Source organism: Anas acuta, chromosome 25, assembly GCF_963932015.1.
Source record: "Anas acuta chromosome 25, bAnaAcu1.1, whole genome shotgun sequence".
In the NCBI taxonomy this organism is placed as follows: domain Eukaryota; kingdom Metazoa; phylum Chordata; class Aves; order Anseriformes; family Anatidae; genus Anas; species Anas acuta.
In genome coordinates this window covers 4,221,176-4,237,923 of record NC_089003.1, presented here as the reverse complement: position 1 = coordinate 4,237,923, position 16,748 = coordinate 4,221,176, and the positions used below count along the sequence as shown (strand labels likewise).

The 16,748-nt window shown below is 42.1% G+C and overlaps 2 protein-coding genes across 2 annotated transcripts; one reads left to right on the top strand and one right to left on the bottom strand.

The window, feature by feature from the left end:
- Positions 1-389: 389 nt before the first annotated feature.
- Positions 390-2,690, bottom strand: LOC137844258 (olfactory receptor 4N2-like). The gene has a single exon (XM_068660461.1). It carries the CDS (start codon positions 1,359-1,361, stop codon positions 390-392), a length of 972 nt encoding a protein of 323 aa, XP_068516562.1. The 5' UTR covers positions 1,362-2,690.
- A 9,350-nt stretch (positions 2,691-12,040) lies between these two features.
- LOC137844257 (olfactory receptor 4D1-like) lies at positions 12,041-13,000 on the top strand. The gene has a single exon (XM_068660460.1). It carries the CDS (start codon positions 12,041-12,043, stop codon positions 12,998-13,000), a length of 960 nt encoding a protein of 319 aa, XP_068516561.1.
- Positions 13,001-16,748: the final 3,748 nt, after the last annotated feature.

Sequence of the window (16,748 nt, the reverse complement as noted above, 5' to 3'; positions counted from 1 at the left end):
GAGGTACTGGAACAGGTTGCCCTGGAAAGTTGTGGATTTCCCATCCCTGGAAGTGATCAAGGACAAGTTGGATGGGGCTTTGAGTAACTTGGTCTCGAGGGTGGCATCCCTGCCCATGGCAGAGGGTTTGAAGTTAGATCATCTTTAAGGTCTCTTCCAGTCCAAATATATGATTCTATGCCTCCCATAAGACCATAACCACATTGCCTTTGATTTTCACTTAACAATTTCAGTGGACTAGCTATGCTGGATGAGAAGCAAAAGCTTGCCTACAAACTAGAGAAAACTTCTTAAAGATTACTGATTATATATTATGCTCTTACATAATGTACATCATGGAGTTGCTCCGAAGAGAACTTTATTAACAAACAAAACAACAACAGTTTAATTTACTTTAAAATACTTGTTTGTTTGTTCGTTTGTTTTATTTTTCCACACGTAAGAATGTATTTGCTGACCAGCTTCCACACTGAGCTTCTGATCTCCTTGTTACACAGGGTATAGATCATGGGATTAGTCAGGGGGAAGATGACTGTATGGAAAAGAGCAACAACCTTTTCCATTGGGACAGCTCGGAAGGGTAAGACATAGATATACATAGCTGGGCCACACATGACAAAAACCACAATGATGTGGGAAACACAGATGGAGGCAATTTTGCTCTTTGTCTTGGAGGACTGTGTCCGGAGCTTCAGCAGCAGGACAGTGTAGGAGATGAGCAGAAGTGAAAAGCACATGACAATGACAACTCCATTGTTGAGAAACATCAAAAGTTCCACTATGTGAGTATCAGCACAGGCCAATTTAACCAGCTGATGGACATCACAGAAGAAGTTGTCCAGGATGTTGGGGCCACAGAAGGGGAGAGCAATGGTAAGAGCAAATAGAGTGATGCCATGGATGAAGCCCCCTGCCCATGAAGCTCCAACCAGGACATAGCATACTGCCCTGTTCACAAGCCTGGTGTAGTGAAAAGGTTTGCAAATGGCTACATAACGGTCATAGGCCATGGCCACGAGCAGGAAAGCTTCAGCTGCTCCCAGGAAGTGGAGGAAGAAAAGCTGGGCCATGCAAGCATTGTAGCAGATTGTCTTCTGGTGTGAGAAAAAGTCAGCCAACATTTTAGGTGGGGTCACGCAACAGTAACAGATGTCCAAGAATGCCAAATTGGCCAGGAAAAAATACATGGGTGTTCCCAGTTGGGACTCTCCTTGAATTGTGAGAATGATAAGGACGTTGCCTGGGAGAATTATCATATAGAACAGCAGGAAGAAGAAGAAGAGAATCATCTGGACTTTGTGGGTTTGAGAAAATCCTAACAGAACAAACTCTTTAACTACTGTGTTGTTCTCATACTCCATTTGGACTCTGTAAAACCCTGAAAAACAGTAATCAAAGAAAAATGAACAAATACCAGTGTAAATATACTAAAATATTTAATCAACTTCAGGTATACTTAGACTGCCTAATAAGCACATCCTTTGACCATTGCCTAGTTTTAAGGCACTTCTTATGGTGAAATACTTGAAAGCTAGTAATTTAGATTCCCATTAACCTGGGCATTGTACTGGAAATATAAACTGAAAACATCCACACGTCATCATGTGTTCCACATTTTCTCTACACCCCGTGAACGGGCACCAGGATTAAGTGTAAGTCATAAAGTATCAGTCCAGTCTCCTATAGTAAGCTATTTTTTGTGGTTTACAGTGTAACTGTCTATCTGAACTACTCCTGTATACATCCTTTCCAAATGACAAAAGTAGGCCCTTCCAGGGTACTATACAATTCATTCTAATGTAGACAGTCAAACAAGTCTAGATGAATTGCACTCCAATAACTCAGTAAACCTAACAATCACATCCACGGATTATGAAAGAAAGCTAAGTATAGATCACTCATATCTGAAGTGTATTACAATTGAACAATTTAAAATCACTTTACAGTCAATGATATCTGTACAACCAGCCCAAGGAATAAAGAATTCCACCATAATTTTTTTCAATTCAAACAATTTTTAAAAGAATATATTTTCCTCAATTGTCTTTCAAGGGAGCCGAGATCACATACTGACTTCCATCTTTCCTCAAAGAAATCCCTCAGCAGTGTCTAATTTTCCAAAGAAATCATCAGACCATTGGAACCATGAAGAAAATTCAATTATCTAAATATCTCTCTGAAATTAATCCACCAAGAATTGACTTGAAGAGAGATTTTGAAAACATATTGAGCTTTTCCATGGAATGTGTCAAGTCATTTAAATTTGCATACATTTTGAATGAAATTGTGGATTTTAACTCCTCTCTCACAAAGACAGACATTAAAAAAAAAAAAAAGAAAGAAAGAAAAAAAGAAAACAAAAACAGTCAACTTTAGTTAAATAGAAAGACTTGTAAAATAAGTTCTGTCATTCCTCCCAATTCCAGTTCTGTTTCTTCTAAGTCAGAAGAAAGTTACATGAAATTTTGTCTCCCTTTCTTCTCTAATAGCTTTCTTTCGTTTTGCTGCAAAGATGGTATGTTTGTATGCATGACTGTGTCTGCCTGTTACTGCATTAATTACAATAAAATAATGAAATAAAGGAATATAAGGAAGGAAAAAAGAGAGAAAAATACCCTTTAAGACACTTTTTGATGTTTCTGTCAAATATCAAAATTTCTCATCATGCCTTGAAATAAACAAACCAAAACAACAACAACAACAACAACAACAACAAAAAACACATTATTGACATTTTGGGTTTTCTTTATTTCCTCCTTTACTACATGGACAGTTGAAAGGCTCATTGTGCTAGATGTGTGTATAAATAGGTTGATAATTGTCCACTATTTAATTTCTCAGCTACCTGCAAATCCATGCCGACAGGCATCTGGAGCTAAGTGTCTCTTTGCCTCACTTTATATTTCCTCTCATTGATTTGGTCGGCTCTGGAACTAACCTAACAACCCTTCCCATCCCATCACGTGCCAGGAAGATTCCTGTAGGAATCTATCACTCCACACTGCTGTCCTTTATCTGACCCCACACACCCATCCAATGCAGTAACACTCACCTCTGCTTGCCTATAGATACATCTGTGGTTGCACTTGACTTTCATGACTTCACATCTCTACCACCTAGGTTGCTCATCCCTAACTGGTGTAGAAGCAACTGAAGCTACATCTTCTTGTGCCATTTTATGTGCTCTGCTCTACAGTTTCAGATCTAACAGATCTGACAGCACTGAATACTATGTTCAACTGTTTGAATTCTGCTTTACATGTCTACCTCAGACTTGCATTTTTTTCTTTGGACAGATCAAAATTATAGATAATCTCTGAATTTATTCCTTGGTTCTGACTGGCATTCTTGAACCTAAATGTCTGTGAAACTACAGTTCTCACCCTTCTTGTCATCCACCGTTCAAAGCAGAATGTCCTTCCTCCTCAGGCAAGGTTAGCAGTCAACATCCCCATACTGGGAGGAGAACAGTATTGCCTGTAATTCTTTTCTTCCTTATTGGTTATGATAGTTCATTGATTTGGGGTAATTCTCACTGACATCAATTTTATGCAAGACAGCTAAAACCTGAACACCCCTAATTCTTCTGTCTCTTATCTACTGTTTTCCCAAGTGCTTCCCAGGTACCAACAGATCTCCAGCTACCAAATTCTTAGCTTCTTTCCAAGCCGTGACTTTATTTCTGAAGCAATCCCAGCTTTAAAATCCTACAAAAGCTAAAATGCATAAAAGCTTCAATACATATCTCACTTTCAGGACCATCCCTGGAAGTCTTCAAAAGACGTTTAGATGTAGAGCTTAGGGATATGGTTTAGTGGGGACTGTTAGTTTTAGGTCAGAGGTTGGACTCGATGATCTTGAGGTCTCTTCCAACCTAGAAAATTCTGTGATTCTGTGATTCTGTGATCTCTGTTGGTAGTCCATCATCTCCGCTTGAAGCTTCTTTCTCTTCCTCTCCCCCACACTCCTATGTTTAGCACTGTTGTGCATGCACCACAGGTTTGGTTCTGTTAAATTCCATGCCCATTTTCAGTGATTTTTTCCCTGTCTGCTTGTCAGCACTAGCACAACAGAATGCAAACAAATTGCCCATGACCTTTGATGCTTCACTCACCTCCTGCGGATAAAGGATGAGTGGTGCATGCCAGAGGATGAAGAAGATTTTGTTTCTTTGCATCCTCTGTATGTTACTTTCTTTGTCTCTTTAAGAGACAACTGGGGCTGCAGGTGGTTTCTTGTTCCAAGTGTGGAGGTTACACAATTATAGAAAGCAGCCATTCTTCCAGAGTGCTAACTGAGATGCCCAGGGGTCTTAATAAAAGCCCTAAGGTATGTGATTATTTAAGAGCAGGAACGAGTGATAGTCCTCTGGCTTGACCAAGCTCAGTAGCCTCTCTGTGATGTCGTGAATGTGGGTTCAAGGTAGGCAGCAAACCTCTTGAGAGATTGTGTGGGTGGCAAATAGGTCCCTCAGTGCCTCTCAGAGAGGAATCTCCAATTACCAAGAGCTAAACTTAGCGAGGGATTCAAAGAATAATACGAAGAGGTTCTATAGGTACATTGGCCACAGAAGAAAGACTAAGGGGAGTGTACCACCTCTGACAAATGAAGACAGAGATCTGGTAATGACAGATGTGGAGAAGGCAGAGATACTTGACAATTTCTTTGCCTCGGTGTCTTTACTAATGGTCAGGCTTCCCATATCTCTTGAGTCCCCGAACCTCTAGGCAGGGGCTGGGAATATTCCTGAGGGAATTGGCTGATGTAGTTGTCAAGCCTGTCTCCATCATATTTGAAAAATCAAGACACTCAGGCCAAAGTTCCCAGTGACTGGAAAAAGGGAAATATCACTCTCATTTTTATAAATGGTATAAAGGAAGAGCTGGGGAACTATAGACCAGTAGTTGCTCTCCTCTCCTACTTTTGTAGCCCTTCTCTGGACATGCTCCAGGGTCTCAATGTCCTTCTTGTAGTGAGGAGCCCAACACTGAACACTATTCAAGGTGTGGCCTCACCAGAGCAGAATACAGATCACGTCCCTGGTCCCACTGGCTACAATTCCTGATACAAGCGAGGATGCCAGTGGCCTTCTTGGCCACCTGGGCACACTGCTGGCTCATGGTCAAGCAAGCATCAATCAGCACCCTCAGATCCTTTTCCTCTGCACATCTTTTGAGCCACTTTGCCCCAAGCCTGTAATGTTGCATTAGGTTGTTGGGACCAAAGTGCAGGACCTAGCACTTAGACTTGTTGAGCCTCATCCCATTGGCCTCTGCCCATTGATCCAACCTGTTCAGGTCCCTCTGCAGGGCCTTCCCGCCCTCCAGCAGATTGACATTTCCCCCCAGCTTGGTGTTGTCTACAAACTTACTTGGGGGTGCATTCAATTCCCTCTTCCAAATCATCAGTAAGATATTAAAGACATAATCTGGGTGACTCTTACTGTAATACTGCTGATGTGGCATATAGCAACCATAGTAGTGATGACATATTGTATTATATAGCAATTAACATAATACAATTCAAATCATTGTTTTTTCTCAACCGAAATTAAATCCCTTTGAGCAAAATATGGGACTTACCCATGATTACGCATTACCATCAAGAGCACCCAGGTACTTGAGCAAAAGCAGTCCCACAAATGGGTTTGCCTTTACCTGAGGCAGGAATAACCCAGACTGTCTTCCCCAGTAAGTTTTTTATACAGGGATATTATCTCCTTCTACGCTGCATAAGAGTTTTGAGTGTGCAGACAGTTTGGTTGGCAGATACCCTAGTGTTGAGTAACCAGGTGGCCTTTCCAAGTGTCCATGGTCAGGCCTACCCCTCAAGCAGCCTATCCACGTGCTGGCCTGTATATTCCTGACTCCAAAACTCTAGGGGATGACTTGGGGTCTCCCTTGGTACTGAAAGATGTCGCAGGTGGGGACATTCTTCCCCAGCTGCAGTGTAGAGCATGTTTTTTAGATTTTTGTCCTTCCTGGACTGGCCCAATGGCTACAGCATGATGAATATCCTGATTAATTTGTACTAAGACTTGTCGTTGGTCAGGGCCCAATTTGAAATTGTTCTTCTTCTGGGTCACTTGATAGAGACAACATACAATCAGACTGTAGTTTGGAATTTGCGTTCTCCAAAAACCCACAAAGTCTAAGAAAGCTTTTCTTAGGCCAAAAAATCCTAAGAAAGCTGTTTCCTTTTTGCTAGCTGGTGGAGACATAGCTGTTATTTTGTTGATCACATCCACTGGAATTTGACCATATCCAATTTGCCATTTATTTCTAAAAACCGGATCTGCTTTGCAGGTCCCTTGATATCACTTTGGTCTATAGCAAAACCAGCTTTCAGAAGGACTTGGGAGTATTTTCTTCCGTTTCTCAAATACTCCTTCTGCTGTACCGTCCCACTTGATGATGTCATCAATGTATTGCAGGTGCTCTGGAGCTTCCCCCTGTTCCATTGCAGCCTGGATCAGTCTATGGCAAATGGTAGGGCTGTATTTCCACCCTGGGGCAGTTGATTCCAGGTGTACTGGACACCACTCCAAGTGAAAGCCAAGTGTGGCCTGCCCTCTGCTGCCAAAGGGATTGCAAAAAATGTATTAGCAATATCAGCTGTTCTTCAGACCTCTTCAGTCCCACAACAGAAGGGTCTTCTGAGAGACTGGGCAAGGTAGACAGCTGTTTAATTTTCTCTGTCTCCAAGGCAGCTATGCCAAAAGCCCACTAGTACCCTTTGGCATCCTTAAAATACCATACCATGAGGTAGTCTATGACAAAGATGCACCAGAGCCTCCAGACTTGTCACCAAGTGCTTTTGCCACTCAATTCCTGTTAGACTCACCTCAGCCTCCAATGCAACCAGCTGTCCCTGTCACTCCAGTAACAAAGATGGGTTCTGCCCCTTTCTAACTTGATGGCATTAAGTTACACCATGTATTAGTGTCCACTAGAGCCTAATACTTCTGTGGGTCTGATGTGCCAAGCCTTTGAATCCACACAGTCCAATAAACCTGATTGCTCCTTTCCTCTGCCTGGCTGGAGGCAGGGCCCTTCCACTGTGTTGAAATTCTTTACTCACGTCATGTAAATGTGGATCAAATGTCCCTTCATTGAAGCCAGGAGTAAACTCATCTGTTCTGGAGATCTGCTCACTGGATACTGGAGCAGTCATTTTCTTAGCAGTCCCTTTTTCAGTCCCTTTTTCCATTGTTTTTCCTTGAATTTGTGTATCTATGTGTTAGTGTTGAGGTAGATTTTCCATTCCACTTCCTCATGTCCTCCCTGTGGTTGCACAGGTAAAACCACAGCATGGCACATGGTGTGTACCCGCTATGTCCTCTCTTGTGCAGAGGAGCACTTGCTCCTAACAGGTGAGACACTGGTTCATATAGATAAGGATTAGGGCATAACTCTTTGATTTGCTGGACCTCTTGGGAAAGTTTCCTCACAGCTGAGACACAGGCCCATAGAGTGGAAGAGAGGCTTTCTTCATACTTCTAAAGTTGGACAGACAATGCATCCACCTTGTGTTCCTCTCCATCTTTCCAGGTTATTAATGCCAATGAGTTGGCATTCAAAAAGAAATGAAAAAGAAGGAAACAAACAAACAAACAAAAAACCATCATTTGGACATGTTGGAATCAATAGTTCATGTATGGGAGTTAGAGACATGAATCCAACCATAAGCTGCTGCCTAGGTCTATTTTGGCTACATCCTGTGAAGCTATGATCTACTAAATGGCACAATTTGACCAGAACGTCTGTTCTTTATGAAGGAGACAGGATGGCATGTGTGAGTGAGGTAGACTGTAGCAAAATCAATAGCTGTGTTTCTTAGACACAAAAAAACAGTATTTATTATTAGAGGTGAAATTCTGATTTACGCTAGCTGAAGACCAATCTCACTATCAACCACATAAGTTCCTGTTTGTGTGAGCTATTCATTTGGGGTTTGTTTCATGCACATGTGGCATATAGAAACAAGGAGCAGGAGAGGTGAGTTCAGGGAACATGATATATTGCTGGTAGAGTCTAATGGGTGGGCTCATATAAACAATGTTTAGAATTAATGGATGAATTATTTTGAATGTTTATTTCCTCTTGGAGCGCCATCTGAATCATCTTTAAAAGAGGCAAAAGTAAAATCTGTAGCCATTTGAAAGGCATGTTCCGTTGAAGTGATTCAGGCTGATCACTCTAGTGTTACTGTATTAGAGTAAATAATCTTTTTACAAAATAAAACAAAAAGTCACTTTAGATCTTACCTTGCCCGTTTTGGAAATAAAATTAAAAAAATCAAAATTTCTAACTCATTTCATAGAGGTAAAAGTAGATCAGCTTTCAGAAGCAAAGTTAGCTGAAGCTTAAATGAAGTTTCCTTAACTTTGTTTCTCCAGCGTTTTAATTAGGCTTCCAATGTTGCACAGGGAAGTTAATTTCCCTGGGCACATCGAAACAACAACAACAAAAAAATGCTAAATATAATTAACCATTTTGCCATTAGTTAGTTGTTGTGAAGATTCTGAAGTCAGGCAAACAATGTACCCTGAGATGGCTTATGTTACCTTTCTCTTTAAAAAGCAAACTAAAAAATTAATGTTTTGTAGGCCAGTCAGCAGAGTTTGCATTTCATTCTGTCAGTGTTCCTCATCCAATCCTTCCTTCCTTCCTTCCTTCCTTCCTTCCTTCCTTCCTTCCTTCCTTCCTTCCTTCCTTCCTTCCTTCCTTCCTTCCTTCCTTCCTTCCTTCCTTCCTTCCTTCCTTCCTTCCTTCCCTCCTTCCTTCCTTCCTTCCTTCCTTCCTTCCTTCCTTCCTTCCTTCCTTCCTTCCTTCCTTCCTTCCTTCCTTCCTTCCTTCCTTCCTTCCTTCCTTCCTTCCTTCCTTCCTTCCTTCCTTCCTTCCTTCCTTCCTTCCTTCCTTCCTTCCTTCCTTCCTTCCTTCCTTCCTTCCTTCCTTCCTTCCTTCCTTCCTTCCTTCCTTCCTTCCTTCCTTCCTTCCTTCCTTCCTTCCTTCCTTCCTTCCTTCCTTCCTTCCTTCCTTCCTTCCTTCCTTCCTTCTTTTTTCAAGGCTGCTCTGTGTTCTAGCCATGTATGTATATTTGTACATACATATGGTGTGTAGGTTTGTTCTGTGTGTGTGTGCCAACTGGAGATAGATGTTCAGCCTTGGTTCTGGCTGGTCCTGGAGACATGGAGCTGCATCAGCCTCATCTTCATTGCTAACATGATGTATTTATCTGTAATACAAAGAGGTGTCCTATGGAGTTATTTTTTTTCCCTTCTAAAAAACATCTTGCAGTGCAGCTCAAGCTCACTGCTTAAGACTGGCTGTGTTTATGTTACGATCAGTTAAGCTAGACCTCTCTCAGAGACCAATAAAGCATCTTAAAATGTAATTGTTATTATTACATGCTGAAGTGCCTGAACCATTACCCAGAAGAAGGTTTGAAACATGAATGCCAAAGTGCCATTGTTACATGCAATAAGGTAAGGTCATCTAGGAATGTTTGAGAGTGCAGCAAAAGCCAGGATAGCTTTACAGATTATTTCTGGTGAAAAAAAAGTCAAAGTTTATGTGGTGTCAACCTTACTGCCAATAGAAAACAGAAAATGGAGTGAGCTCTCCTCAGAACTGCACCAGTCTTCAGAACATCCTGAAGAGGTTGGATTTGAAGCAAGAGTAATCCCGGATGAGTAATCACAGGAGGTACCGAGGGCAAATTGTACAGGTAACTTAATTGGCAAAGTGAAGATATTTCCTAAGGAGGCAAAAATTTAAAAAAAATCAAGGTGGTGAAGTAACAATAGAAACAACCCTTTCCGTTCCCGTACACTAGACGCTTGTCTCCTAGACTAGGCCTGGAAAAACATGAGCACCAGCTCCCTTACTCCTTTTCTGATAAATGGATATTACTTCCCTTTTGAAATTGTATCAGCAGCTGTGGTGATTCATCTGACCAGTTTGGGACAACAATAATGAGATAAATTCTGCTCATAAATAACTATCTTCTCCCACTGCTTACAGATAGGAACTGGATGATACGTGTAGACTTAGTCAATTAAATTTTAGGCACCTATGTTTAAGTGAGATGAATCCTATTATCCTATCTGTCTACATTACGCTACCTAGCAGATCTCATTGCCTGGAAAAAAAAAAATCTTATTTGTTTGCTTGCATGCTTGCACGCTTGCTCACTCCTAATTAAAGTGTCTAAATGCTTAAATTTATGTGGAATACACCCCCTTCACTCATGTGTTAATCCAGCCAATCACATACTCAATTATGACAGTTTTACTAAGCAACTACCTGTTGCAGTGCTGCAATCACTGACAAGCCCTTAGTTGAAATTATTCAGAAACTCATTGGAGATAGACATTAAGATTGTATAGTCTAAGGAGAAAGCAATACTACTGAACTTGATTTCATTTACTTTGGGGTAAACACCTGAAAGGTCTTTTTAAAGCTGTGCTGTGAAAGAATTGTTTCTTTGTGTTTAGTGTGAAATCAGTGTAGACAACTAGCTAAGATGAATCTTGTAAATTTCAACTATCAAAATTTGGATAGACAATTTGCATCTTTAAAGAGAAGGGTAAAACCCTGAGACTAGCTCTTTTATACTGAGCATGCAGACTGAAGAAACACTTCTGTTTTTCCAAAAGGTACAAGTAACACTGAGAACACATACCTTGTAGATTCTACAATATTTTTAAAGCCTCTGAAGATATTTATATATATTTTTTTTATTTTAGTGTATGTCACATGAAAGTGAAGTGTTATCTGCAACAATCTTTTTACCCACTGGCAGGAAGCTTGAGCCTCCACCAAACTGCACAAGGAATAACAGACATCTTTAGAATACAACTGGCTCTTGTGTATCTGAAGAATCCATACCTCACGTCATCTTTGCTGATTTCAAAGCTAGCTATCACGTCATCTTTGCTGATTTCAAAGCTAGCTATTCCAAGAAGTTTCCCATCACAACTCTTCATCATCCATACCACAGACAAGGATTCAGGCCACTTTTGGAGAAGAAGAAACTCCAGAATCTGCTAGGTATGTCATTTTCCCTGCCTATTGACCTGCGTACAAGGATCAAAGTATTTCTCTAACTTTTCTGAGGTCTTCTTGGTGTGATTAAAAAAGTAGCTATATTGCAATATGGGAAATAAATACAGCAGGTCTGCAGTTGCATGCAGAGTCATTAGAATGAGGGAATAAATGAGGAAGATGAAGAAGGGAGGAAGGGAAAAAGGGAGGAAGGGAAGAAGGGAGGAAGGAAGGGAGGGAGGAAGGAAGGGAGGGAGGAAGGAAAAAAGGAATGAAGGAGGAAAGGAGGGAAAGAAGGAAGGAGGACACATCTGTGGAAATTCAACTTGAATCCCACACATAGACCGAACATTTGGAACATGGACAGCTGAAGGAATAAGTTTTCTTTTATGGAGAGTATTTTGATACTCTAGTTTTTGTTTGAATTTACTGACCAAAGCCCAACGATGGAATTCAGCTGACTAAACACATATATCTATGCTATATGAGATCTCCTGTTGATACACGCCAGCTATCTCTAGAACAGCATGATGCCAAGGTTTTACATAGATACTATGTCACATCTCCCAGTTCTGTGATTATATCTGGATTACCTAGGGATATCTAAAATGACACTGAGCACTTACATTTAGTCAAATCATGCCCACCTACTTTAACTATAGCAAAAGCTTAGAAGTGTAGTTTACATGAAGATGGATAAAATGCAGATATGCAAAATTAGGTGCCAAAATTCCGAATTGAAACCTGCATTTAGAGTCAAATGACATGAATCCTATGGCCGATCATTTTCAAGGATGTACTGGAAGACTTTGTAGGAAGAGGACTTCTAGAGATTAAAACTGCAGTGCAAGAAAAGCTAAAGAAATACAATGGCCTATCACATTTGAGGCAGAACAATAGAATAGCTAATAGACTACTCTTAGTAATATATTTATGAATAATAACTACTTCACCTAATCTTCTCTCTGTTGGTTGCATCCTATAGGGTAGTAATGGAGCTGGAGAATTGCACCACCACTGTGAAAAATATTTTCTTTGTTGGTTTTACTGAAAGTGCCATGTTACAGTATGTACTTTTTGCAACTTTCCTCATAATTTACACAATGACTTGGCTTGGAAATGTCACTATCATCACCACAGTAATCATAGATCAAGAGCTTCACAAGCCTATGTACTTTTTTCTAGGAAATTTAGCCCTCCTAGACCTCAGTGAATCCTCAGTGACTCTGCCCAAGATGCTATGGGACTTCCTGTCTGAGTATAAGTCCATTAGTTTTGGAGGATGCATTGCACAGATTTTCTTCTTCCATTTCACAGGAGGTGTTGTGGTTTTCCTCCTCACAGTGATGACTCTGGATCGGTATGTGGCTGTTCATAAACCTTTGCAGTACTTAAATATCATGAATCACAATGTTTGCCTTGGCCTGGTTGCAGGAGCATGGGTAGGGGGATTTGTTCATTCTATTGCGCAGGTAGCACTGATCATTCAGTTGCCATTCTGTGGACCAAATTTACTAGACAATTTCTACTGCGATTTCCCACAGGTAATCAAACTAGCCTGTACAGATATCTATGCGGTTGAGTTGCTCATGGTTTCCAACAGCGGACTGCTTATGATCCTCATATTTATTGTCCTGATTGTGTCACATGTTGTCATCTTGGTCAAAATCAGGGCACATATCACACAAGGGAAGCACAAAGCCTTTTCCACTTGTGGAGCCCAAGTTGCAGTGGTGAGCATCCATTTTGTACCCTGCATCTTCATCTATGCATGGCCATTCAAAAAGTTTGTGGCGGACAAAGCCATGTCGTCTCTTTATACTATCATCACCCCAATGCTGAATCCCATAATCTACACATTAAGGAACACAGAGATGAAGAATGCCATCAAGAAATTTCTCAACAATGTCTTTCTCAGAATGAGAAATTCACAACTGTCATTCCTTTCTTAGATGGTTGTTTTCTTTTACAGAGAAATGTAAAAGCGAAGTTAGATAATGTGTTAATAACTGATTTTTGCTTTAGAAGAAGAATCATAGAATCATAGAAAGAAATTTAAATAACAATTGATGCAAGACTAAGATGCTGTCTCTGAAGGTAACAGCTGCTAGGAAATCAAAGTGGTTGTAGACTAATAAAGCAATGAACCTGTATGAAAACAGAAAATCAACAACACGAATTAAACCACTGAAAACATCCCTTGTCCATTACAGTAGTTCATTTTACTAAGGTTCCAGTTATTTTTTAAGTTTCTATTTTTTAAAAAATTCTAGGGAACTTATATATGGTTGTTCCAGATTTGTTTTTTGTTTGTTTCTTTGTTTTCGTTTTGATTTTCTTTTCATGTGGACTATTTGTGATCAGATGAAAAAATGCAGAACATAAGACTTGACAATAAGCATGAAAATATTTTTGATTGTTTTTGAAAGCATGTTCTATTTCAAAATTTTCAAAATCTCCAAACTTTCTTTTAAGAAATATTCTTTGTTCAGATCAATGCATTGCGTGAAATATTGGTAATTTATCGTTATCACAATAATATAGTAGTCCAGGAAATTAAGGAGTGATGAACAGAGAACAAAGCTATTGCATAAGAATGGGAGAGTCTTACTCATTTAATATACAGGTATTTACTGCAATTTAGTTTAGTTTAATTTAGTTTATGCAACTGTGTTCCATCACAGAAGAGGCAAAGGTTCATCACAGACTTATTCAGATTTTAGGATTTTTCGCTGGGTACTTGGAGACCTGGACAGCCAGTGTGCTGTGGTTTAACCCAGCCAGCAGCTAAGTACCACACAGATAAAACTCATGGGTTGAGATAAAGACAGTTTAATAGGAAAGAAAATGGGGGAGAGGGGGAAGAATACAAAAAACAAGTGATACGCAACACAGTTTCTCGCTAACACCCAACTCATGCCAAACCTGTCCCCAGATAATGGTAGCCCCCTTGGTCAACTCCCTGCAGTTTTATTGCTCAGTGTGGTGTCATATGGTATGGAACACCCCTCTGCTCAGTTTGGGTCAGCTGTCCTGGCTGCGTCCCCTCACAATTTCTTGTGGATTCTAAGCTTCCTCACTACCAGGGCAGTATGAGAAGCTGAAAAGCCCTTGGCTTAGGGTAAGAACTGCTTAGCCACAACTGAAACACCAGTGTCTTATCAGCATTATTTTCCTCCTACATCCAAAACATGGCACCATAGCAGCCACTATGAAGAAAATTAACTCTGTCCTAGCCAAAACCAGGGCAATATCCACCTCTTATTCTATACCATTTATGTCATGGTCAGGTGTCACAGTTTCCAAAACATTCTCATTAATCATCACCACCTTTCCAGCCTTTTGATATATACACACAGATATCGCTTGGTCTATGGACTATCCCTCTGTGGTTCAGCCCTCTATGCAAGGGCTGTAGCTTTCATGACTTTGGGCTCCATCAGACATAATGGTCTTTCAGGGTAGAAGAGGTGGTTTGTGGTGTTAAATTTTTGCATGCAGAGACCAGCTCTGGTGCAATACTACGATACTTCTCCACTTGTATCATTGCTGCACTTTAGTTCCATCAAAATTCATTCTTCTTTGGTTTGCTCTTGCCTGAGGCAGGAATAACCAAGACTGTCTTTGCCAGCGTGTAGTTTGTTGTTGTTGTTTGTTTGCTTGTTTTGTTTTTATGTGCATTACAGGGACTTTATCCCATTCTACGTTAAATAAAATTTTGACTGGGCAGGGTCAGATCAACTGGCAGATTTCCTAGCATTGACTGAGCAGGTGGCTTTTTCCAAATGCATATTCCAGTGTCTGAATGTCCCAGCACCCATTGCTCTTAGTGTAGTCTTTAACAGTCCATTGTATTTTTCCATTTTTTCCAGAGGCTTGTGCATGACAGGGGATGTGATATACCCACTCAATGCCGTAGTCTTTGATACTGGTGTCTTTGAGGTTGTTTCAGAAATGAATTCTGATGTCTCAGTTCTTTCTGGGAGTGACATGTCATTGTAAAACTTGCCTTTCAAGTTTTTTTTTGCCTGGGAAGGGAAGGGAAGGGAAGGGAAGGGAAGGGAAGGGAAGGGAAGGGAAGGGAAGGGAAGGGAAGGGAAGGGAAGGGAAGGGAAGGGAAGGGAAGGGAAGGGAAGGGAAGGGAAGGGAAGGGAAGGGAAGGGAAGGGAAGGGAAGGGAAGGGAAGGGAAGGGAAGGGAGGGGAAGGGAGGGGAAGGGAGGGGAAGGGAGGGGAAGGGAAGGGAAGGGAGGGGAAGGGAAGGGAAGGGAAGGGAAGGGAAGGGAAGGGAAGGGAAGGGAAGGGAAGGAAGGGAAGGGAAGGGAAGGGAAGGGAAGGGAAGGGAAGGGAAGGGAAGGGAAGGGAAGGGAAGGGAAGGGAAGGGAAGGGAAGGGAAGGGAAGGGAAGGGAAGGGAAGGGAAGGGAAGGGAAGGGAAGGGAAGGGAAGGGAAGGGAAGGGAAGGGAAGGGAAGGGAAGGGAAGGGAAGGGAAGGGAAGGATTCAAAGTTAAAAAGTAGGTAAGACTGAAGATTCAAAATAATTAGCTAGAACTGAATGAAATATCAGCTACAGCCCCTAAAAGCACCCAGTCCAAATAGACAAAGACAGCAGACTAGATCAGGAAGGAAGGAAGGAAGGGAAGGGAAGGGAAGGGAAGGGAAGGGAAGGGAAGGGAAGGGAAGGGAAGGGAAGGGAAGGGAAGGGAAGGGAAGGGAAGGGAAGGGAAGGGAAGGGAAGGGAAGGGAAGGGAAGGGAAGGGAAGGGAAGGGAAGGGAAGGGAAGGGAAGGGAAGGGAAGGGAAGGGAAGGGAAGGGAAGGGAAGGGAAGGGAATGAGGAACAGCCTTGCAGGTACCAAGGTCAGTGAAGAAGGAGGGGGAGAGGTGCTCCAGGTGCCGGAGCAGAAGTCCCCTGTGGCCTGTGGTGAAGACCATGGTGAAGCAGGATGTCCCCCTGCAGCCCATGGAGTACCACGGTGGAGAAGGGTTCCAAGCTGCAGCCCATGGAGGAGACCACGGTGGAGCAGGTGGCCCTGCACCGATGGAGGCTGCCGCCTGTGGAAGACCCCTGCCGGAGCAGATTCTGGGCCGGACCTGTAGCCCGTGGAGAGGAGACCACACAGGAGCAGGTGACCTGGCCGGAGCTGCTGCCCGTGGGGGAGCCAAGTTGGAGCAGTTTTCTCCTGAGGGATGGACCCCATGGTACGGACCCATATCTGGAAGAGCTGCTGCCTGTGGGAACCCCACGCTGGATCAGTTCATCAAGGACTGTATCCCGTGGGTGGGACCCTACAGCACAGGGGATGAGAGTGACCGAGAAGGAGTGGCAGAGAAGAAGTGCTGTAGACTGACCATAACCCCCATTCCCCAGTTCCCCTGCGCCGCTCGGGGGGAGGAGGTGGAAGAGGGTGGATGGGGGGGGGGGGGGGGAAGGTGCTCTTGGTTTCTTTCCTTTGTTTCTCACTTCTCTAGCTTGTTAGTAATGAGCAATAAATCTTACTATCTCCCTATGCCGAGTCTATTTTGCCCATTACAATAATTACTGTGTGATCTTCTTGTCCTTATCTCAACCTTTGAGCCCTTTTCATCATATTTTCTCCCCATTCCTCTTTGAGGAGGGGGAGTGAGAGAGTGGCTGTGGTGGAGCTCAGCTGCTCACTCGAGCGGAACCAAAACAAAAGGCAGAGAAGAGCGTCAGGAAGGCC

Coding starts and splice junctions, on each gene's coding strand:
- LOC137844258 (XM_068660461.1), bottom strand. CDS start 1,361: ATGGAGTATGAGAACAACACAGTAGTTAAAGAGTTTGTTCTGTTAGGA.
- LOC137844257 (XM_068660460.1), top strand. CDS start 12,041: ATGGAGCTGGAGAATTGCACCACCACTGTGAAAAATATTTTCTTTGTT.